This window comes from Phacochoerus africanus, chromosome 10, assembly GCF_016906955.1.
Source record: "Phacochoerus africanus isolate WHEZ1 chromosome 10, ROS_Pafr_v1, whole genome shotgun sequence".
Lineage (NCBI taxonomy): Eukaryota > Metazoa > Chordata > Mammalia > Artiodactyla > Suidae > Phacochoerus > Phacochoerus africanus.
Genome location: NC_062553.1, coordinates 135,041,386 through 135,064,873, shown reverse-complemented (window position 1 = coordinate 135,064,873; position 23,488 = coordinate 135,041,386). Strand labels below are relative to the sequence as shown.

The window sequence follows — 23,488 nt, the reverse complement described above, 5'->3', positions numbered from 1 at the left end:
ACCCTGAAAGTTGGGACAGCAAACCTAATTATTTTTAAATCAGGGTTCACACTGAACCCTATTTCCTCTCCTGCCCTGCGCTTATATAATCAGCACGACAATCCTATGGGAAACTCTCTTTGCCCAAATCATCCCGGGTGTTACGTGGGCTTTATAAGCACCCTACGAGAATCAATGCATGCTAACACACAGAAGATGAGCGCTTTTGCTGCTAGCTATGAGTTGGCCCTACCACTTAGGAAGTAACTGACAGCATTCGTCAACATGTGGGTTCAGCATCTCACTCGGAGTAAAACATGAAGGCGTCATGTGCTGTGTATGCTTCATGGGAAATTCTGCTGTGGAAAATGCAAACACAAAGAACACACAGTAAAAGCTCTCTTAACCAACCTCCACTTATTAGCCATCAAACTGGATGAAATGGGAGCTTTACATCCTTAAAAGTCACATGGGAGCCCGTGACGTGACTTTCTTAACCTGTTGCGTTCTGCATTGCCAAGTTGGCTACTCCCAGATGTGTGTCAGCTGTATTTTTGTATAGAGGAATACGAGCATTAAGAAGAAAATTACCATTATAATGAATATTAAGTAAATATTTTGAGAAGACTTGGTAAAGATAACTAGCTTAAAAAAAATTAGTTGCCAAATTAGGTATAGTTTGGATATTTAAATGAGATTGGTAATGGGAGATGAAAAAAACTAAGTAGCATTTTGTACTTAGGTTAATTTGCAGATTTCTTTAAGGAAACTAAAGCAGTCTTATAAAGGTTAAGTAATGGAACAAAGGGATTCCAAGACATTTTTAGAAAAGTCCCTAGTCTACAACAAAAGTCTGACAAATGAATGTACACTCTGCTCTATGTGAAAATGGAGTCTCTGTGACAGACACCATAAGCAGTGAGTGTATGTAAATGCTCTCATTTGAGCCATGCTTCACTGGCCTCTTCACCTAATTGACCAACTGCTGATCCCAAATACACTGCATGACCAGGCTCGTTCTGTACTCAAACTCCGGATTAACTGATGCACCCGTTTGTTACTGCACAGAGCTGAACACAGTAAAAACAAGAGAAGAGCCTGGCTTCATCCTTCAGCTGACCACGCATCTCCTTTGGGCCTAACGGAGTCAAAAGGTCGGAGACTGTGGATATTCACCAGAGCCCTTCCTTTTCTCAAGCTCTTCATCTGTTTCTGGGCTACTCATTGTGGATGCCTTTTCCTGGTCGCTGCTGTCAGTATCTGCCTTAGATGGTATGTTCTGTAGCTCTAACAGCCGTGACTTCTTGAACCGCCCTCCGTCATCTGCATCGGAAGCCTTGCGCTTACTCGTCTGCAGTGTGCTACCAGCTGGACTAGCTTCCGGACTGTCAGTGTACTCCACCAGTAGGGTCAGGCCATCCACGCTGACATGGTGGGTGGTATTACAGGTACTTTTAGAAATATGCCTATTTTTCAAAGAAACAACACATGAATGAAGAAATTCACAATCTGGAAAAATGGTCCGTAAAGCTTGACAAAGAAAAACGTTCTCCTGAGGGTCTTTTTGTACATTCTTCTCTCCTAAACAAACAAAAAGTAGTTCAATGTTAACAGTATTTGTCCTACAAAGCTTCCATAGTTAACTGTTACTAAAGCAAAAAACTTCAGAGTGTTATATCAAACTATCTAAATTAAGAAAAACGAGTCCCAAGTTTATATGCCACACATCCTAAAAGGAAATTATATTTTTTAATGTCAAGATAGTATACCTACGGTAGTACCATGTTCTCTGTTCAGTGGGATTTGAATGTATTAATAAAACAGCTATTTTTAATCCTAAAGTAGACAAATTCATCAGCTAGTGCAGCCAGCTCATCGATAATTACAATCCGAAAATTTTTCTTTAAAGCACAGGAACTTTTTACTTACGTGCTGCTTGAATCTGTGCTTGTTTTCTTTTTTTAATTTCCTGTTTTAATCTGTTTACATCCTTTAGCAGTTTCTCTACTGCTCTCTCACTGTGTTCCACTTTTTTGCATATACTCTGCAAAATAAAGTAAGGGCATAGGAGTTCCCTTCGTAGCTCAGCAGTTAAGAAACCTGACCAGCATCCATGAGGACTCAGGCTTGATCCCTGGCCTCACTCTGTGGGTTGGGGATCCTGCATTGCTATGGCTGTGGTGTAGGCCAGCAGCTATAGCTCCAATTTGATCCCTAGCCTGGGAACCTCCATATGCCACCAGTGCAGCCCTAAAAAAGCAAAAAATAAATAAATAAATAAAGGGCACAGATAAAAGTTCTAAGTTGTGTACTACAGTCTAGGTTCACAAATAACATAAAATCTTTCATGGTATATATTTTTCTTTATAAAATTTTTATTTTACTATTTTTCTTGAAGAAATCAGCAAGTATTTGCATGGTACTTTATAGTTATAAAATGCTTTCCAGATGTGTTAACTTCCCACTTAAACAAGCTTTATTTCAAGTTATCTCCTAGATAAGGCACAGGAACAGGAAACTGTGTCTGCACCTAGGTCCTCTTCTGCCAGGCTGCTCCTAGCCAGTGACTCAGCACAGAGGCTGTTAGTACAAGTCGTCCTGCAGGACGCCTGTGCTCGCAGACGTTCCATCTCAGCCTGGCTGAGATGTTCTGGTCTTGCAGTCTAAAGCTCTTCCTGTCCAACCTTCCTCCTTTCCTGACCCCTTCTCAGGTGTCAGACTTGCACTGCAGGTCCCCCAGCCACTCCTGCTCCCTTCCCTTTATTCTTTGCAGGCCTAATAAGTGTCTTGCACATCTAATCCCATCTTATGTCTACTTCTCAGGGAACGGAATGGACACAATGAGATAGAGCTTAGCACGTACTGTGGCAGACTGTTTTATTCCCAAATATTTGCTTCCTTTTTTATCCTGTAAAAGGGTTATATATCCCTGACTACTGACATGACAGCCTCTGGCCAATGACATGTGAGTGGCAGTGACATGCCAGCTCTAAGCAGAAGTTCTGCGAGCTGCTGTGAATTGTCACCAGCTTTCTTGCTCTTTTCCCTCTGTCATGAGAAGAGCATGTCCCACATCAGATAAGGGCCAGATCTTAGAAGGAAGATGCCATTTAGAACAAAAGCAAAGTTGCAGCCAAGACACTAAGTCAGTGGGACTAAACTTGTTTGTGTGGGCCACTGAGATGGAGGTCTTGGTTCCTGAAGCTAAACTAGTAAAAAAATCCACGTCTTATCAAGTCAGTTTATCCCTAAAATATTTTGGTGACCAATTTGATATCAATTCTGTAAGCAGTCTTTAAATGTTAACTTACCTTTAATTCTTCTTGTAAAGAAGCATACATTTCATTTATCTTATGTACCTCCTTTAAAGATCCATCTTCTTTAAAAAATTCAGAGCTGTAAAAAATTACCATTTCCTCAGGCAAATGTATGGAACTCATTTTAATGATACAATGAAAAACTTATTTGTAGTTAAGGAACAACAGAAGATTCTTTTTAGTGGCCTTGTAGGAGCCATAATTTTGTCAACTTAGTTGTATAGAGCAAAACTAAGCAGAAAAATGAGTTCATCTATCTTCACCTTAGCAAACTTTTTTAGCCTAAGTACTACTTCCAGGACTCAAAAAAGAAGTATTTAAAAATAAAGACTCGAGTTCCCGCTGTGGCGCAGTGGTTAACGAATCTGACTAGGAACCATGAGGTTGGGGGTTCAATCCCTGGCCTCGCTCAGTGGGTTAAGGATCCGGCGTTGCTGTGAGCTGTGGTGTAGGTTGCAGACGCGGCTCGGATCCCACGTTGCTGTGGCTCTGGCGTAGGCTGGCGGCTACAGCTCCGATTGGACCCCTAGCCTGGGAACCTCCATGTGCTGTGGGAGCAGCCCAAGAAATGGCAAAAAAAAGACCAAAAAAAAAAAAAAGATAAAGACTGAAACTAAGGGTGGGGTTGGGGTGGGCTTTTTTCTTTACAATGGGATCAATTATTTTACTGAGTTTAAGTCATCATTGATTGAAAGAGGCAATGTTATTTTAGATATCACGAAGAAAAAACAATTCTAAGGCATGTCTGTAAAAATCCCAATTTCAGATAAATTTAAAACTGTGCGTCTTAGAATCAATGAAATGTGATATTCCATTTCTATAAGACACGGTTCAGTACCGTGGGAACACAAAAATAAATAAAATCTAGTTCATTATTCTCATAAAGTTTACACTAAGTATCTGCGGTACCAGTGTTGTGATTCCCGACATTAACTATTCCTTTATTGTCCTCAAAAAAGGTACAGCTTAGCCGTCTACTGGTGAGTAAATCTTGGTTATTTTTTTGTCTTTATTTAATATCCAGTCTAATTTCTTGTCTTTAATATGAACTGCTGCCCTAAAAAATTATACTGGGGCTAGCTCCTTACTCTCAGACTATGTAAAAATATGTAGGCTATTAAACAAAGCCCCTCTCTTTCAGATTTTATAGATGGACATATAAAGTGCTAGAAGGAAATATGGAGAAACAGTCTGGTTTACCTGAGTAATGTAGTCATTAGTGTTCATTTTTATTCTCTTGTGTAATTAAAACATTAATTTCAAAAAATGAACAGGAATTAAGTTTAGTGGGGAAGCAGTTAAGGAATCTCACCTGTGTGTTTTTACTGCTCGACTAAAACCAGCAGACATACAGGAACCAGATACAGTTTTATAACCCAGTTGTTCAGACATGCCCAGATTGGCCACCACTAAAGGTATTCTATGAAAAAGTCTGAAGAAATAAAATTGGAAAAACAAAAAAAAAACTTAAAGTGATAGATTAGCATCTACTTTTTAGTATAGACTACCTTGCCCTTATAAGAAAAAACAAAATTCCATTCCTTACTACTTAGCCAAGACAGAATTTACTGACTTGAGGCAAACGGCTTTTAAAAGTTGTGAAACAGGAAGTTCCCTCTGTGGCTCAGTGGAAATGAATCTGACTAGCATCCCTGAGGATGCAGGTTTGATCCCTGGCCTCGCTCACTGGGTTAAGGATCCAGTGTTGCCGTGAGCTGTGGTGTAGGTCACAGACTTGGCTCAGATCCCACACTGCTGTGGCTGTGGTGTAGGCTGGCGGCTACGGCTCCAATTCTACCCCTAGCCTGGGAACCTCCATGTGCCATGGGTGCGGCCGTAAAAAAAAAAAAAACAGAAAGAAAGAAAAATACTTTAACAGCTATTTTAACTGACTAGCACGTGTAAAAATAAGGCCGTCTTGCTGTGATCCATCCCATCTTCCATAAATGATAAAATTACTCTTCTCCGGGACTCTCTTAACTTTATTCTCATGCTCATGAAAATGCTGTTTCCATCAACTGTTCATTAGCTCATTTTGGTGGAGCATCAAGAATCACCCAGCTTCCTGGCAGAGGTCAGCAAAAAGCTGCTCAGGTATGCAGGTTTCAGTTGTACATTAGCAACCAATATCTAAAGCATGCATATTTTTTTCACCTTACGGTAAATAACAGCAAATCCTCAGCACCAGAAACACAAGTCACTTTGCCATTGTTCCATACTGGGCTTCTGATTTCCTCATCTGACCTTCATTTTTCCATCTATAAAGAATCAGTGGCGGTACTTCCCATCATGGCTCAGCAGAAACGAAACTGACTCATAATCCATGAGGACCCAGGTTTGACCCAGGGGCTCGCTCATTGGGTTAAAGACCTGGCATTACTGCGAACTGTGGTGTAGGTCGCAGACACGGCTTGGATCCCACATTCCTGTGGCTGTGGTGTAGGCTGGCAGCTCTGATTCGACCCCTAGCCTGGGAACTTCCATATGCCTGGAGTGCAACCCTAAAAAAAAAAAAAAAAAATCAATGCTAAGACAAACTAAAAAGCGTTACTGTGACAAAAATAGTCAGTAAAAAGCACAGTAAATATGTTAAGTATACTTTTCTATTGGTTGAGGACAGCCAGCAACTGGTCAACACTCACCCTTTCTGAGGTTTATACAAGGCATGCTCCAGCCGATGAGTAGAGCAGCTTTCTGTTATTATACTTGGTGTTAATAACAGAAAAACAAGTTCCTGGCTTGAAAGATGCTTCTGTAAATTTCTGTGAAGGAGCCTCTCTCTAAATGTCATGACCTGATCTGAATGACGTCGGAATTTGTACCAACCAACTACATCCTGAAAGCATATACAGAGAAACATCAGGGGTGTACCTCAGTGACTACAACCACGACAGGGCTTGCTGTCATGCCCGAGCAGTAAGACTGATGACCTTAAGGATGCTATCTTAATATTTAGCAAGATGGGGCCTATGTAAACAAAACACACACATACAAATACACCTTACCTTTTGTAAAGTATGCAAACTGACTTGGAGTTAAACTACTTTCCATTCAGTTACCAGGGTACAATCTTATTTAATATAGATTAAAGAAAAAAGGTCTTAGCTTCCTTTAGTTTCCCTTATGGCGTTTACTATCTTAAAATCTTAATCTTTAGTCAAATTTAAATGAAGAAAATGTCAGTGACAACTAGTTAGCTTCCTGGACAGATAATTGGTTTGTTAAGTAAGTAAACGGAACACAGTAGCTTTTAACTGAAACTCATATGGGAATGTTACCCTATATAAGCAACCCCACAAAGCTGGTTTCAAGATTAAGATCATGCGTGAAGGGGTTTTGTAAACTATAACATGCTAAACAAACGGGTTGTTAGTATTACTAAACCTTTTTTTAACCTGGAAAAATAAATCTCATTGACTCAAAACAGTACTAATTATAACAAAGAACAACCACTCATTCCTACAGGTACATTTTTACGTACATGTAACTGAGGGGAAAGCACTTTGAACAAAAGATGTTTTTTGAAAGAAACTTCTTTTACTGAACTACTTTTATTCTCAACTAAGAGATCAAAAGGTTTTAAGAGGAAAAAAGTACCCAGAAAAAAATTTGTATTGGGAAGAAATATCTATTTTAATCATTCAACATGTTTTAATGCCAAGTAGGCTGTGGAGGATCCAAATCAGGTCCCGTACAGGAAATCACCCCCCACAGAGTAAACAAGAGAAGGTGCAGCCAGGCCAAATAACAGCAGGGGACTGAGTCCTAGAGTGAGTGGTGCTGGAAAGGGGGGTGGTGGGAACATAGGAGAGGGAACGATCAGTGTAAATCAGAACAGTCAAGAGAAGGATGAGAAGGGAGTTCCCTGGTGGTCTAGTGGTTAGGATTCAGTGCCACTTTCACTGCTGTGGCCCAGGTTCAATCCCTGGTCTGGGAATTGAGATTTCATATCAAGCAGCTGCCTGCTGCAGCCAAAAAGGATGAGAACAAGATGAAGATTTTTTATTTATTTATTTTTTTTTGTCTTTTTGTCTCTTTTTAGGGCTGCACCAGGCAGATGGAGGTTCCCAGGCTATGGGTCTAATTGGAGCTACGGCCGCTGGCCTATACCACAGCCACAGCAACTTGGGATCCAAGCTGTGTCTGCAACCTACACCACAGTTCACGGCAACGCCGGGTCCTTAACCCACTGAGGCCAGGGATCGAACCCGTAACCTCATAGTACCTCATCAGATTCGTTTCCGCTGCACCATGACGGGAACTCCAAGATGAAGATTTTTTTAACAATTAGCTTTGCTTTCAGAGAAACCCCTTTGAATTTCTAGAGACAACAAGCCTTTCCTCACCTGTTTTACACAGGACATTGTAAAGACAAAAGCTGCTTGAAACTTCTGTCAAGAGTGTCCCATGTTTTTAGAAGCTGAGAAGTACATATAATACTAAAAAATAGGAGTTCCTGTTGTGGCTCAGAGGTAACAAACCCAACTAGTATCCATGAGGATGTAGGTTTGATCCCTGGCCTCGATCAGTGGGTTAAGGATCTGATGTGGCTGTGGCTGTGGCTGTGTCCGGCAGCTACAGCTCCAATTCAATCCCTAGTCTGGGAAGTTCCATGTGCCGCAGATGTGGTCCTAAAAAGACAAAAAAACAAAAAGCAAAAAACAAAAACCCTAAAAAAGAAAAAGTGAATCACCTTTTTGACACTTGATAATATTTTCTTCAGCGCTTGCTCATTGACTTCACCAGAAGAATTGTAAAAGCTGTAAAAGCCAAAGTTACAGGCACTTCAAACAAGTTAAAAACATTGAAGATTTTATCAGCACTTTTAATTTTAGTTACTCCTATAGCCCAACCACCCAAGATCCATACACCCACTCACCTGCTAGATGAAGTTCTAAAATAAATAGGAGAGAAATTCTCAAATTAACAGACTTAAAACTGTAGAAATATGTGGTCCATAAGCAATGAGAAAGGAAAAGCGGTGGAGAAACTTCACAGGAAAAGTTTGGGTACCACATTTTTTTTTAAACCTAGAACAAAAACTATCCACTAAATATAGGTATTATAAGTTTCCATAGCTAATTCACAATTTACTTAATAAAAATTTTTTTGCAATAATCACACATACAAAAGTATGTGTAATGTGAATAATGAAGCACAATAACAAAAAGACAATTTATTTATTGCTAATTCCAAAAGCTGTACTTAAATTAAGAGAAGTGCTTTAGGAGTTCCCTTGTGGCGCAGTGGATTAAGGATCTGGTGTTATCAATGCACCAGCTCAGGTCACTGCTGTGGCGTGGGTTCGATCCTGGTCCAGGAACTTCGACACGCCATGGGCACAGCCAAAAAGAAAAAGAAAAAAAAAAAGAGAGGAATGCTTTAGGAGTTTATTTTTTGGGGGTGCTAGGGGTTAGGTTTAGTTTAGCGATCTCTGCGCTGTAGTTGGAATGTCAAAGATGTAGGAAGAATTGGAAAATAATTCTAAAGCGTTTACTTCTAGCTTTCTTTCCCCTCCAGGGACTGCAAATAACACTCTTCTCCCTTTAACACTCATTTCTATGCAAATGTAAAATCCTTGACAAATAACATGCATTGAAATAGGCTTTTACTGGAAATTCCTATCTGTACACTGAAAAAATTCAGTTATATAGAACTGAAAAAAAAAATCCTAATAGGCAATATATTTTTTCTTTCTAACTTACAAAATAGACAAAATAAAGTGTTTTACCATCAAAGGGGCTAATTCAGCTCATCAAACAGATCTCTCCATTTTGCTATTTATTCCAATATGGAAAATCTAAATACCAGAGTTTACTCCTATATTTCTCTAGGATGGTCCACTTCTGAGCGTCTCAAAAACCGGGACACAAGGCAGTACACCAGGGTGTAAGAGAGACAATAAGATCGCAGTGTCCATCTTCTATGCGAGCACTGGCTTTATGTGACGTTTCTGGGAAGGGGGGCAATTTTATGGAGAAATAGATATTTTGTGCAGGAGAATTCACGTTAAACTGCATACTCTTTTTAAAAGTGACTTTAAGTTTTAGGCTTCAGTAGGCTGTTTTCCAGATTTCCTCCTGATTTCTGAAATAAGGGAATAAGTGTTTTGTCAGAGGAAAACTTTGAGAAACAATGTATTAGAGCAAGGTTGACAATTTTTTTTCTGTAAAGCTCCACAAAGTAAGTATCTTAGGCTTTACTGTTACATATTCCTCCATTGTTCTTACCCCCCCCTCCAACCCTTAAAAAATAAATACTAACTATCCATAGAGCACCAGATAAAACAGGCCATGGAGCCAGACTTTGCCATCCTCTGTATTAGAACATAAAACTGGGCATTAAAGCTTATCTAGCTCGGATTCTAAGAAGTATGGTGTTAGAAGACTTTCTTTTTCACATGTTCACTTATATCATTTAAAACAAGGAAAAGAAACATCATACTATGCTATTGGATTAGATCCCAAGAAATCCTGATTCTTCTAAGTTTGCCTACCACCCACCTGTTCTTCCCCTCATCCTCCGACTTTCAAAGCTAAAAGGCTGAGGCATGGCTGCCTCAGCTCTAAGGCTCCATGAAGTTGGTCTAGTTAGTTAAGGCGGCTGCCAGAAGAGAGTGAATCATCCCCCCACCCCCACTTTCCCTTGTTAATCTATCACTGGTGCAGAGTCCCTCAAGGAAGTACTTTTTATGAGTTTCCACCAAGAATCCCTCACTCAACAAATACTTTTTATACCCACCGTCTATCAGGCAGTAGAGGAGCTGTGCTCCTTTCTGGCTCAGCAGTTCATGGACACACTGAGCCTTTGTCTGTCATGCCCAACGATGGTGTTTCTCACCTTAACAATATGCCCACTGCAGCTCTTACACAGCTTTAGGAATGCGTGCATACCCCGTGACTACAAGATCGTAAAGCTGATTTTTCATGCATGGTTTATATAAATCATAAAGCTATTTTGTCAAAGCTACACCATGTTGTCTATGGTTACAGCTGTTTGCTTTATGGAAATTCACTTTTCTGTGTATGGTACCTCCGTAAAAAGCTGTTAACAACAACACAGCCTATCAGGGGTTAACCGTACTACCACCATCTGCAGAACTGAGAGTGCAAGTTTCCACCCTGGAAAAGCAACAGGAAGCTGGTAGATGAAGAACCTAACCAGTTAATAGACATAAGCAATGAGATAAAAGTGAAGAAGCAGATAATAAGCCGGGAAAAAAAAGGATAGAAAAAAGGGCTGCAGTTGATGTATGAGAACGTGTCACTGAGTTTACATACGTGATGAGGCAACCGGGTGGGAGAAGGAAAAGCAAGGTGAACTGGTCCCTGGAAGAGGGAGTGAAGACCTGCTAATGGGGCCGATAAGTACTGAGGACAGGGTTGAAGTGAACAGGTGAATGTCAGGCATTGGGAAAAAAAAAACCTTTTTGAAAAAAGACTGAAAAAGGAAAAAAAGAAAAAAAAAGCCTTTTTGGGGAGGGGGAGGGACTGGGAGTCTGGGATTAGTAGATGCAAACTGCTGCATCTGCAGTGGACAAGCAAAGGAAGAGGTCCCGCCACAGAGCACAGGGAACCATATCCAGTCACTTGTGATGGAACACGATGGAGGATAATGTGAGAAAAAGAATGTACATGGGTCAATCTGTTGTACAGCAGAAATGGACAGAACATTGTAAATCAATTATAATTTTTTTTTTTAAAGTCTTTTTGGAGTTCCCTGGTGGTGCTGTGAGTTAACTGTGAGTTAAGGATCCAGCACTGTCACTGCAGCTCAGGTCGCTGCTGTGGAGTGGGTTCAATCCCTGACCTGGAAACCCGCCTGCCGTGAGTATGGCCAAAAAAAAAAGGGTTTTCATTTTAATCTAACCATCATGTATAACTTGTAACCAAGTTAGTTTTAAAAATTCTCTTGCAGGAGTTCCCACTGTGGCTCAGCGGTAATGCACCCAACTAGTATTCATGAGGACACAGGTTTGATCTCCGGCCCCTCTCAGCTGGGTTATAGATCTGGCATTGCTGTGGATGTGGTGTAGGCTGGCAGCTGCAGCTCCAATTCAGCCCCTAGCCTGGGAACTTCCATATGCCATGGGTATGGCCCTAAAAAGAAAAAAATTCACCTGCAGAGAATAATAATTTTCACAATGGACCATGTATGTCCTCTTAGTACTCACCTAAAGAGCTGATAGCATGGAATGTATTTCTGAACATCTGGGGAAAAAAAAGAAATTTTAGTTATGCTAACATTAATTATCAGTTGAATAACATATACTGACTTCATGCCAGGAAGTACATTACCAGTATCTCATTTAATTTCCACAAAATCTATGAGACTGATATTCTCATTCCTTCCATTTTAAAGATGAGGTATCAAGCAGAAAGATTAAGTGGCTCACCCAAGCCAGTGGAGGAGACAAAATCCACACCTATAGCCTGATTTGTAACTAGAATGCTATATTCCTTCTAAATAGGTTTAATAACAGACACACAAAAGATAAATTCCCAGTTGCTATATTCATTGAGTTCTGAAATGGCTATGCTCTAATTTTACCCAAGTGATAAAAACAGCTGCTAAAGGAATTATTGGTTGTTATTCCAACTGGTTGTTTCATAAAGGATTAGTCAATGTTAACTGTAGACTAAAGAAAAAAAGTCCAACACCTCTAAAGAGGTGAGTTTTACCCTCCTGTCAATAGAAATACTACACCTAAATACATCTAAATTCTGGGAGCTGCAGATGGTGTGCTAACAGATTAATTTCTATCACAAGACAGCATTAAAAATCATTTAAGAGAAGTTCCCATTGTGGCGCAACAGAAACGAATCTGAATAGGAGTTTCTGCTGTGGCGCAATGGGATTCACAGCCAGTTGGGAGCGCTGGGACACAGGTTCTAACCCTGGCCTCAGCATTGCTGCAGCTGCGGCTTAGGTCACAACTGTGGCTTGGACCAGATACCTGGTCTGGGAACTCCATATTCTTGCAGGGCAGTCTAAAAGAAAAAAAAAAAAGAAAGAAAGAAACAAATCTGACTAGTAACCATGAGGTTGTGGGTTCGATCCCTGGCCTTGCTCAGTGGGTTAAGGATCTGGCATTGCCATGAGCTGTGGTGAAGGTCACAGACATGGCTCAGATCCCGAGTTGCTGTGGCACAGGCCGGCAGCTGCAGCTCTGACTTGACCCCCAGCCTGGGAACTCCCGTGTGCCATGGGTGTGGCCCTAAAAGGCAAAAAAAAAAAAATATTTTAATAAATAAACATCATGTAAGACGTGTCAAGATGAATATGGTGTTTCCTCTATTATTCCAAATTTCCATATCCCTCATGATTCAGGAGGGAAGAGTGAAAGGCAATAGTCACCTCTGATGACACAGAAAGACATCAAGACAACACGAGTTCTTCTAGGCATCTCGTCTTTACATATGTCCCTTGTGTCAAGAAGCAAATCTTATCAGACAGCATGCACTGGACCACTGCAACAGTAACCCCCTATCGCAGTTCCTGGGATGGGTCCTATTTGAGTCCCTTCCTTGGGGAGATCCTAGCCAGACTGTTAGAAATTTCATTAGGCATCTAAATCAAAGACATCAGTTTGACTACAGAGAATTTGTGACCCTTCATCTAGACGAGGAAACCCAATACCAAAATGCTGAAGAGTCTTTTCAGGTAAATATGTGAAGGCTACAGACATCTTTGTACCTGCAAATGCCATGCGTACGGAGAGAACTACATGAAGACACCATCTCAATAACCTCATATATATCTATCAAGTATGATACTATACTATTACAAAAGTAATTCAGTCGGCCTTTTTCCCATGAAACTCCAGAAATTACGTAAGGTTTTCAATTACTTAAACCATTGAGTTTTTTCAGTTCTCATCTTCCAAATTTTCTCAAGCATGTTATGTGTCTGTCCAACCTGTTTTATTTTTTTTCTTGGTCTTGTTTACTGGTTCCTTTTGCTGCACCATCTTCCTGCCACTTAAATATCTGCAGGAGCTATTTCATCCTTATTTCCTCCTCAGTAATCTTAATTCACTTCCTATGTCTCATACTGTTTCTTCCTTTAGACTAGGGTATAGCCATCATTTTAACTGAGAAATGAGTGCAATATATTTTTTTAAAAACTTGCTTTTAAAAATTCATATCTATCTCAACAATGTAAAAAGTAATTTATGATGATCCGTTTTAGCATAAACTATCAAAATAGGAGATAAATAAGTGACTCACCAATTGTATAAATAACTTCAACATCATCCATTTGGGAATCAGTTATGCTGTTCTTAGCTTCACCTTTCACCTCCCCAAGGAGAAAACCTTCCTATGAGGATAAAAATAAGAATCAGATGTGGAATACACTGATAGAATTACCAGCCACTTAACAAACCAGTATTTCCCAAGTATTTTACACTATGTACAAGTGTGTGCTACCAGCTGGAGGACACACGAAAGAAAGACAGGTGCGTTCCAGCTTGGTTAAAAACACCCAAGTTGTAGAGACTGCAGACACCACTACATTTTGGCACTCTTGGAAGCATAAAAGGCTTAAAGCCAGAAATAAGCACACAATGTTTGCGGGCAAGGAGCCCTAGAACAGAAGCCTCGCATCTGTGAGTCAGGAAATCATAAGCAGAAAAGAATAACGCCAATAATGGACCCTCCTGAATGACTGGCCAGGCACTCTGGATTAAGAGCACCTGCTTCTGGAAGCCAGCGAAGGCTTCTGAACTATGAAGAGATACAGGGGTGGGTTTTTATTTTCATTTCAAAAAAAATTTTATTTTATTTTTTTCAGCAGCATCTGTAGCATATGGAAGTTCCTGAGGCAGGGAATGAATCCAAGCCACAGCTGCGACCTACACCACAGCTGTAGAAACTCCACATCCTTAACCCACTGGGCCAGGCTAGGGAACTGAACCCAGACAGCCACAGAGCAATGCTGGATTATTAACCTGCTGCACCACAGCAGGAACCTAAGAGTGAATTTTTAGATTAAAAATTGTGCACAATATTCAAGAGTTGCAGAGTCTGCCTTCTAAAACGGTAGCTGTGAGCTCTGATTCTTGTTAAAATATAGACATTTTGCCACAACGTCAGTGATTTCTTTGAATTTTAGAGAATTCAGTTATTTCTCTTGGCATTTAGAGACCCAGTGTGGTTGACAGTAAATTTTTAATCTTTTTTTTTTTGTCTTTTTTCTAGGGCCAATCCTGCGGCACATGGAGGTTCCCAGGCTAGAGGTCTAATCGGAGCTGTAGCCACCGGCCGACGCCAGAGCCACAATGTGGGATCCAAGCCTCGTCTGCGACCTACACCACAGCTCACGGCAACGCCGGATCGTTAACCCACTGAGCAAGGGCAGGGACCGAACCCGCAACCTCATGGTTCCTAGTCGGATTCGTTAACCACTGAGCCACGACGGGAACTCCAATTTTTAATCTTTATAATTACTTTAGAATGCTTTAAAAAAAAAGTTTCATTCGAAAGAAGAGCACAGAAGGAATGTTTCCACAACATCAGTCTACTAGGATCGAAGGAGGACAATCCAGACCTCTACACTCTAACAGTGTTCTAAACAAATCCCTGGACAGGAGACAATGTTTTAAGAACAACCATCTAGAAAACCACCTTTTAAAGACTTCAGGAAAAAGATCTAAGAAACAAAGCCTTCTCTAACATTTAGTACTAAGCATTTTGGGATTGCTAATCCTTTAAACTACAGACTAATAGACCCATTCTCTTTATAGTTACACTAAGCCACTCCAAAATAACTTCCACAACCACATACATTTTTTTTTTTTTTAAATGGGCCGCACCTGCAGCGTATGTAGGTTCCCAGGGTAGGGGTCGAATTGGAGCTGCAGCCCCTGGCCTACACCACAGCTCACGGCACTGCCAGATCCTTAACCCACTGAGTGAGGCTAGGGGTCAAACCTGTGTCCTTATGGATACTGGTCAGATTCGGTTCCGCTGAGTTATGGTGGGAACTCCCACATACATTTTAAATTATCCTGTGTTTGCTCTTTGCTAGGTGTTAATGTACAAGATTATTTAAAATTACATACATGGAAATGATCAATTCCAACCCATTTTGAGTAAGACAGCCCTTTATTATAAAAACGAAGGGCACAAAGAAATGACCATGCTTTGTTCAGTATGAGATTCTCTAAACTGTATCAGCCAATTACTAAGCACTCACTCTAAGACACTACTCAGGGTCAAAGTTTCAGTCTAAAATTTCGTAAAAGGAGCTCCTATCCTGGCTCAGTGGAAACAAATCTGACTAGTACCCGTGAGTGCGAAGGTTTCATCCCTCGCCTCACTTAGTGGTTAAGGATCCAGCATCACCATGAGCTGTGGTGCAGGTCGCAGACCAGCGAGGATCCCGTGTCGTTGTGGCTGTGGCGTAGGCCAGGAGCTACAGATCCGTTTTGACCCCTAGTGTGGGAACCTCCAAACGTCAAGGGTGCAGCCCTAAAAAAAAAAAAAAAAAAAAAAGAAAAATGTAAAAACAAAAGCTTTAAAAAATAAGCACTGTGTTTTTAAAAAGTCCTTCATTACTTCATCCAGAGGTTTTGAACGGGCAAAAGGAATAAGCATTTAAATATCTAATATGTGAGGACAAACTTAAATACTTAAATTTTAACGGAAAGCATCTCACAAGGAACTAGCTGAGGCCTCACAATATAACACATTTGATATCAATGCAAACAAAAGTCAAAGATACCCTCTAAGCACGTTAATCTTCTTCATCTAAGATTTCTCCCCAAATAGCCACTGGATGCACCGCTTATCATTCCCTTACCCGCCGACCCTTTCAACAAACGTGCACAGTAGCTGTTCTGCAGGAAAAAATCAAGAGTGGTCGGAAAACCCCTGGGGGTCTTAGGAGAGCCTTAACCCGCACCCTTCCCGGCGGGGCGACAGAACCCCCGCGACCTCTCTTCCTCCTCCACCGAGTGAATCCCGACAAGGCGAGCTGCGGCGGGAGAGCAAGGGGGGCGTGCGGGACTCTGCGGTCGGGCGCGGAAATGAACACCGGCGACCAGAGGAAGGGTCAGAGGGCGGGCGGCAGCTCCGGGACCGCCCAGGGGCTGAGAGGGCCGCTCGGGGGGCAGAGGGCCGGCCCGCCGCCGTCGTCGTCGTCGTCGGGGAGCCCGCGGGCGGGACCCGGGCCAAGGCGGCCACGAGGGGCCCGCGCGCAGGGCCTCTTCCGAGGCGACTGCAGCTCCCGCCCCGCCGCTCGGCTCACCGTGTCCGAGTCGGTGTTGAGGTGCTGGAAGGCGAGAGCGCCGAGCACAAAACCAGAGAGCACCGCCGACGTGCTCTCGCCCTCCATGTTGCCGCCGCCGCCGCCGCCGCCGCCGCGCTGGTCAAGGGGGCGGGGCGGAGGCGGGGCCTGAAGAGCTGGGGCCGCGGCCGCGCGACAATGGGGCGGGGCCAGTCGAGGGGGCGGGGTCTGCGCCCGCGCACTGGCTGCGGCGCGCTCCGGCGAGGGCACGGGCGAGGCGGCGCGGGCGCCCTCTGGTGGGTGAGGCGCTGCGCAGCGCTGGGACGGGCCTTCAGGCGTCGGGGCATCTCCGCCCAGGGCGACGGCCAGCGCTGCCACCTGAGGGAGCCTGTCACATATACACAACCGAAAAAGGGAACAGTGCTGACAGAATAGAAGCGTTGTTTAGTGACATAATATCACAGTGGAGATGCCGCTTTGCGGTTTTCCAAGTGCCAGATGCTTCCCTTCACCCGTGGAAACTTCTGGAATACTAATGACGGCCTCGGAGGACGGCGCTTCCAGAACCTCCCGTGATGTTCACCCCGCCGAGCGCAGGCGGGGAGCGCGTTTCTGTGAGTGTTTTCTTGCTTTTAGAAAATTGACTCACGGACCTTTTAATGGAAAGAACACACAGATTTTTAACCTTGTTCTGACAGTTTAATGTTAGGTGTAAAGACTGTTCCCGCTCCGAGGATGAAAACGTAGAGGGAGTGGCAAGACCAAGGCTTGACAGTTTCCCACACACGATTTTACAGTATGGATGTTATTTTATTTTTATTTGCTTTTTAGGGCCTCGCGCACGCAGACGGAAGTTCCTAGGCTCCGGGTTGAATCCGAGCCGCAGCTGCCGACCTGCACCACAGCCACAGCAGGGAGGCTCCTTAACCCCCCGGGCAGGGCCGCTCAGCCACTAGGCAGGTTCGTTACTGCTGAGCCATAGCAGGAGCTCCCAAACCTGCGGTTTGTTTTTCGTTTATTTTTTTGCTTTTTTTTTTTTTTTGTCTTTTTGCTTTTTCTAGGGCCGCTCCCGCGGCCTATGGAGGTTCCCAGGCTAGGGGTCCAATCGGAGCTGTAGCCGCCGGCCTACGCCAGAGCCACAGCAACTCGGGATCCGAGCTGCATCTGTGACCTACACCACAGCTCACCGCAACGCCGGATCCTTAACCCTCTGAGCAAGGCCAGGGGTTGAACCTGCAACCTCATGGTTCCTAGTCAGATTCCTTAACCGCTGCACCAGGATGGGAACTCCCCAAACCTGTGGTTTTTAAATGAAAGTCAGCAAACTATCAGACTAACCCGAACTGCTGCTGAATTGGATTAATATCAGACCACTAAAGTGAATTAATAGTGCATACTTCTGAGTTTTGTTGTGCAGCAGCCATATTTGACTAACACGTTGAAGACATACGTATAGTGTTAAAAATTATGTATTTATTCCCAAAAAGTGTTTCTTGCTGTCATTTCTGCAAAAGTTCTATTAACATGAAAAGATTGTCATGTAATTTGTATTTTGCAGATAGTAATGATCTAGAGTTCCCTGACGGCTCAGTGAGTTAAGGATCTGGGATTGTCACTGCTGGGGCTTGGGTCACTGCGATTATGGGCCTTGATCCCTATCCCAGGAATGTTCTGAGTGCTGTGGGTGTGACAAAAAAAAAAGAAAGAAAGAAAAACTATACTAATGATCTAAAGGATTAAAAAATAAAATGTAATGTATTCCAGGCCACCAGAAGTAAATTCTCACATAAAAGGGCAAATGATTTTTAATGTGGTTGCCAAGGCCATTCACTGGGGAAAGGACAGGCTTTTCAACAAATGTGAAAGAATGAAGTTGGACCCTTACCTTACAAAATCAATCAGCTCAAAATAGATGAAAGACCTAAATGTAAGATCTAAAGCTATGAAACTCCTGGAAGGTAGCATGAAGAAAAGCTTCATGACATTGGATTTGGCAGTGATTTCTTGCATGGGACACCAAACACATAGAAAAAAAAATAGATAAATTTTACTTCATTAAATTTAAAACTTTTGGGAGTTCCCCTTATGGCGCAGTGGCTAACAAATCCGACTGGGAACCATGAGGTTGGAGATTCGATCCCTGGCCTTGCTCAGTGGGTTAAGGATCGGGCGTTGCCATGAGCCGTGGTGTAGGTCTCAGACGCGGCTCGGATCCCGCGTCACTGTGGCTGTGGCGTAGGCCAGCGGCTACAGCTCCGATTGGACCCCTAGCCTGGGAACCTCCATATGCTGCAGGAGCAGCCCCAGAAAAGGCAAAAAGACCAAAAAAAAAAAAAAAAGTAAAATTTTTGTCCATTAAAGGACACTAGCAAGAGAGTGAAAAGGCAGAGTTCTTGTCATGGCGCAGCAGAAATGAATCTAAACTAGCATCCACGAGGGTGCAGGGTTTGTTTTTTGTTTTTTGTTTTATTTTTTTTTTTTTTTTTTGTCTTTTTGCTATTTCTTGGGCCGCTCTCTCGGCATATGGAGGTTCCCAGGCTAGGGGTCGAATCGGAGCTGTAGCCACCAGCCTACGCCAGAGCCACAGCAACGCAGGATCCGAGCCGCGTCTGCAACCTACACCACAGCTCACTCCAACGCCAGATCTTTAACCCACTGAGCAAGGGCAGGGACCGAACCCACAAGCTCATGGTTTCTAGTCGGATTCGTTAACCACTGCGCCACGACAGGAACTCCGAGGATGCAGGTTTGATCTCTGGCCTCACTCGGTGGGTTAAGGATCTGGTGTTGCCGGGAACTGTAGGCCGAAGACGTGGCCTGGATCTGACGTTGCTGTGGCACTACAGCTCCGATGCAACCCCTAGCCTGGGGAACTTCCATATGCCAAGGGTGTGGCCCAAAAAAGACGGGGGGGGGGGGGGGGGGAGAGAGAGTGAAAAGACAACCCACAAAATGCACAAAAAGGGAGAAATATTTGCAAACCATGTATCTGATAAGGGATTAATATCCAGAATATATATAAATAATTCAGTGACAACAGAAAAATAACTCATGAGCAAAGAACATTCAAAGATATTTCTCTAAAGAAGATATACAAAAGATCTGTAAGAACATGAAAAGATATTTAACATCATTAAGTGATGAAAACATGAAAAGATACTTAATCATTAAGGTAATGCAAATCAAAACCGTAGTGACATACCACTTCACACCCTTTAGGATAGCAGTGGTATAATAAAAGCTGTATTTGGTCTTTGTTCCTGCGTTCAGGAACAGAGTTCCTAAAACCCTTAGAGTCTGCAGTGTGATAAAAGTTTCTTCCATATGTATTGCAACTACCGGGGGGTGGGGATGGTGGGTTAGGTAGCTTAAGGATGGGAGCTAGTTTCCAGAAAGACCAAGTCTTGACTGGAATTTTTAGCCCCACTCCTGACCTCTTAGGTGAGAGGGGATGGAGACTGAGTTTAAATCACTAATGACCAATCATTTAATCAGTTATGCCTAAGTAATGAAACCTCCATTAAAACCTTTAAAGAACAGAGTTCTAGGAGTTCCCTGGTGGCACAGTGGGTTAAGGATCTGGCATTGTCACTACTGTGGCTCTGGTTACTACTATGGTGTTGGTTGGATCCATGGCCCAGGAACTTCCACATGACTTGAGTGTGGCCAAAAAAATCGGGTTCCAGATTAAAGACTTGAATATTAGACCTGAAACCATTGAACTCCTAGAAGAAAACGTAAATCAGTACACACTTCGACATTGGTCTTAGCAATGTCTTTCTAGATATGTCTCCTCAGGCAAGGGAAACAAAAGCAAAAATAAATAGGACTATGTCAAGCTAAAAACTTCTACACAGCAAAGGAAACCATCAGCACAATGAAAGGACCAAATGGGAAAAGATATTTGCAAATAAGGTATCTAGTAAGGGGTTGATATCTAAAATATATAAAGTACTAATGCAACTCAACAACAAAAAACTCCAAACAACCCAGTTAAAAAGTGGGCAGAGGAACTAAATAGACGTTTCCAAGCAAGACATAGGGATGGTTAACAGGCACATGAAAAGGTGTTCATCACTAATTACTAGCGAAATGCAAATCAAAATCGTAATATGATATCACCTCATACCTGTTAGAATGGCTGTTATCAAAAAGGCAAGAAGGAGTTCTCATAATGGCTCAGCAGTAACAAACCCAGCTAGGATCCATGGGGGCTCGGGTTCTATCCCTGGCCTCACTCAGTGGGTTAAGGATCTGGAGTTGCTGTAGCTGTAGCTGTGGCTGGCAGCTGGAGCTCCGATTTGACCCCTGACCTGGGAACTTCCACATGCCAAGGGTGCACCCCCCCCACAAAAAAAGTCAAAGTTCCTGTTGTGGCTCAGTGGTTAACGAATCCGACTAGGAACCATGAGGTTGCAGGTTCAATCCCTCGCTCAGTGGGTTAAGGATCTGGCATTGCTATGAGCTGTGGTGTAGGTCGCATACTCGGCTCGGATCCCCCGTCACTGTAGCTCTGGCGGAGGCTGGTGGCTACAGCTCCCATTTGACCCCTAGCCTGGGAACCTCCATATGCTGCAGGAGCGGTCCTAGAAAAGGCAAAAAGACAAAAAAAAAAAAAGGCAAGAAATAACAAGCATTGGTGAGGATGTGGAGAAAAAGGAACCTTCATGAACTGTTGGCAGAAATATAAATTGGTACAGCCTCTATGGAAAACAGTATGGAGAATCCTCAAAAACAAACAAACAAACAAACAAAAACAACAACAACAAAAAAACCCCAAAAATGAAAACTACCAGATGACACAACTATCCCACTTCTGGGTATTTATCCAAAAAATACCAAAACACTAAGTCAAAAAGATATTTGCACTGCTAGGTTCATTGTGGCATTATTTACGATAGCCAAGATATGGAACCAACTTAAGTGCCCATCAATGGATGAATGATAAAGATGTTGTGTGTATCTGTATCTACACACTGGAATACTACTGAGCCATAAAAAGATGAAATCTTGCCATTTTTGACACCATGGATGGACCTATGCTAAATGAAATAAGTCAAAGATAAATACCACATGATTTTACTCATACATAGAATATAAAAAAAAAGTAAATGAACAAACCAAACAAAACATGTAGATTCGGAGAACAGAGTAGTAGTAATCAGAGTGTAAGGTGCTGGGTAAATGGGTTCGACTGTATGGTGATGGATGGAAACTAAAATAAATCTAAAAGAAAAAGAGTGATTTAACCAATACTAAAGGATAATAGAGTGGCGGCTGAGAGTAAGAATGTATAGGTGACGGTTGTTGAAGCTGGGCGATGAGAATGAGGAAAGGCAGAAGGAAGAGTCAGAGGACTCTCCCAGTAAATTACGGTGGAGATCTCTAGATGATTATTAAGAAGTGGGGGCGTTCCCGTTGGGGCGCAGTGGAAATGAATCCAACTAGTATCCATGAGGATGCGGGTTTGATCCCTGGCCTCTCTCAGTGGGTGAAGGGTCTGGCATTGCCTGCTGTGAGCTGTGGTGTAGGTCGCAGGTGCGGCTCAGATCCCGAATTGCTGTGGCGGTGATGTAGGCAGACCGATGTAGCTTTGATTCAACCCCTACTTGGGAACTTCCACACGGAGAGGCAGTGCTGACTGCAGAGGGAAGGGCCAACTGGGTGGGCCTCCCTGGTGGTGCCAAGCCGGAGGAGCCTGGGATGCCCGCGGTGCTCAGGAGCCCCTCCAGCCCCTCCCTTCGGGCCTGGACATGCAGAAGTTCCCAGGCCAGGGGTTGAACTCATGCCACAGCAGTGACAATGCTGGATCCTTAGCATGCTAGGCCACCACGGAACTCCTCGTCCCATTTCTTGTGGAAGTATGCTTCCCAGCTGTATTAGTTTGCCAAGGCTATCATAAGAGAATACTTTAAACTGGGTGGCTAAAAGAATAGAAATTTATTTCTGGTTCTGGAGGCTAGATGTCCCAGATCAAGGTGTCAGCAGGATTGTTTTTTTCTGAGGTCTCTCTTCTTGGCTTCTGGATGGACGCCTTCTTGTTATGTCTTGGGCTGTGCAGGAGCAGCCCTGGTATATTTTGGGTGTGCAGACTCTTCTTGTAAGGACGTCAGTCATTTGGATTAGTTCCCACTCTAATGGCCTCACTTGAACCTAATTACCTCCTTAAAGACCCTATTTCCAAATACAGCCACAGTTTGAAGGACTGTTGGCTAGGGTTTCAGCATAAGCATGGGGGTGGGGGGCACAGTTCAGTCCATACCCCTAGCCTGATGCATTTAGGATCCCAGATAACTAATTCACTGGAGGTCTGATCCTGAGGGTCATTAAATGGTCTCCATAAGCAGATGACTTCCGGAAGTGGAAAGCTTTCTCCTGTAAAAAATTAGTAAGCTGACATCAGAATAAAATAGGGTTGGGAGGCCAGAAGGGGGAGCTCTCACACCCTGCAACAACATCAGAGCCCGACAAGAAGACGGACCGCTCTTCTCTCCCGGCCAGGACTCAGCCAATGAAAAGCTGTGGACTCTGCTTGCGATAGCCCTCCCAACAGCCCTGTCCCCTCTATACAAGCGCTCTCCTTCTCTTGCTTGGGTGGGACTTGCATGTGGCTTGCCGTGGTTGCAGACCTCAAAATGCAACTCTCTGGTGATCCTGAATAAACTCATCTTTGCTGGAGATATACCTGGCAGTTTGCTTTAGGCCAACACTCCAAAAACTTTGTGTATCAAGAAGATGGCGTTGGGTATTGTCCAAGATAAACAGATCTGGCCTTTAGTTGAAGTGGTAAAAACAGACTTTATTTAGGAAAAATTACCATAGTGAAGAGAGTTGAGCTCCACTCCAGTTTGTGCAGTCATGACTGGACACTTTCAGGAAGAAAGGGAATAGGAAGGAAGATGGGGCTTGAGCAGAGGCAGAAAGTGAAAAGTTACCAAAAAGGGGTAAGAGGCTAGTCAGTG

General features: G+C 43.0%; 1 protein-coding gene across 2 annotated transcripts; it reads right to left on the bottom strand.

The window, feature by feature from the left end:
- Window positions 1–377: 377 nt before the first annotated feature.
- Window positions 378–16,668, bottom strand: ABRAXAS1 (abraxas 1, BRCA1 A complex subunit). Of its 2 annotated transcripts, XM_047799624.1 has the most exons (9): window positions 16,548–16,668; window positions 13,526–13,616; window positions 11,470–11,506; window positions 7,990–8,056; window positions 5,939–6,132; window positions 4,609–4,728; window positions 3,291–3,375; window positions 1,909–2,023; window positions 378–1,560 (listed from the first exon to the last, which is right to left on the bottom strand). In XM_047799624.1, the coding sequence occupies exons 1-9, from the start codon at window positions 16,632–16,634 to the stop codon at window positions 1,127–1,129; spliced, it is 1,230 nt and encodes a 409-aa protein (XP_047655580.1). In that variant the 5' UTR covers window positions 16,635–16,668; the 3' UTR covers window positions 378–1,126. The 2 variants fall into 2 exon arrangements, with proteins under 2 accessions (XP_047655580.1, XP_047655581.1); XM_047799625.1 differs by lacking the exon at window positions 4,609–4,728.
- Window positions 16,669–23,488: the final 6,820 nt, after the last annotated feature.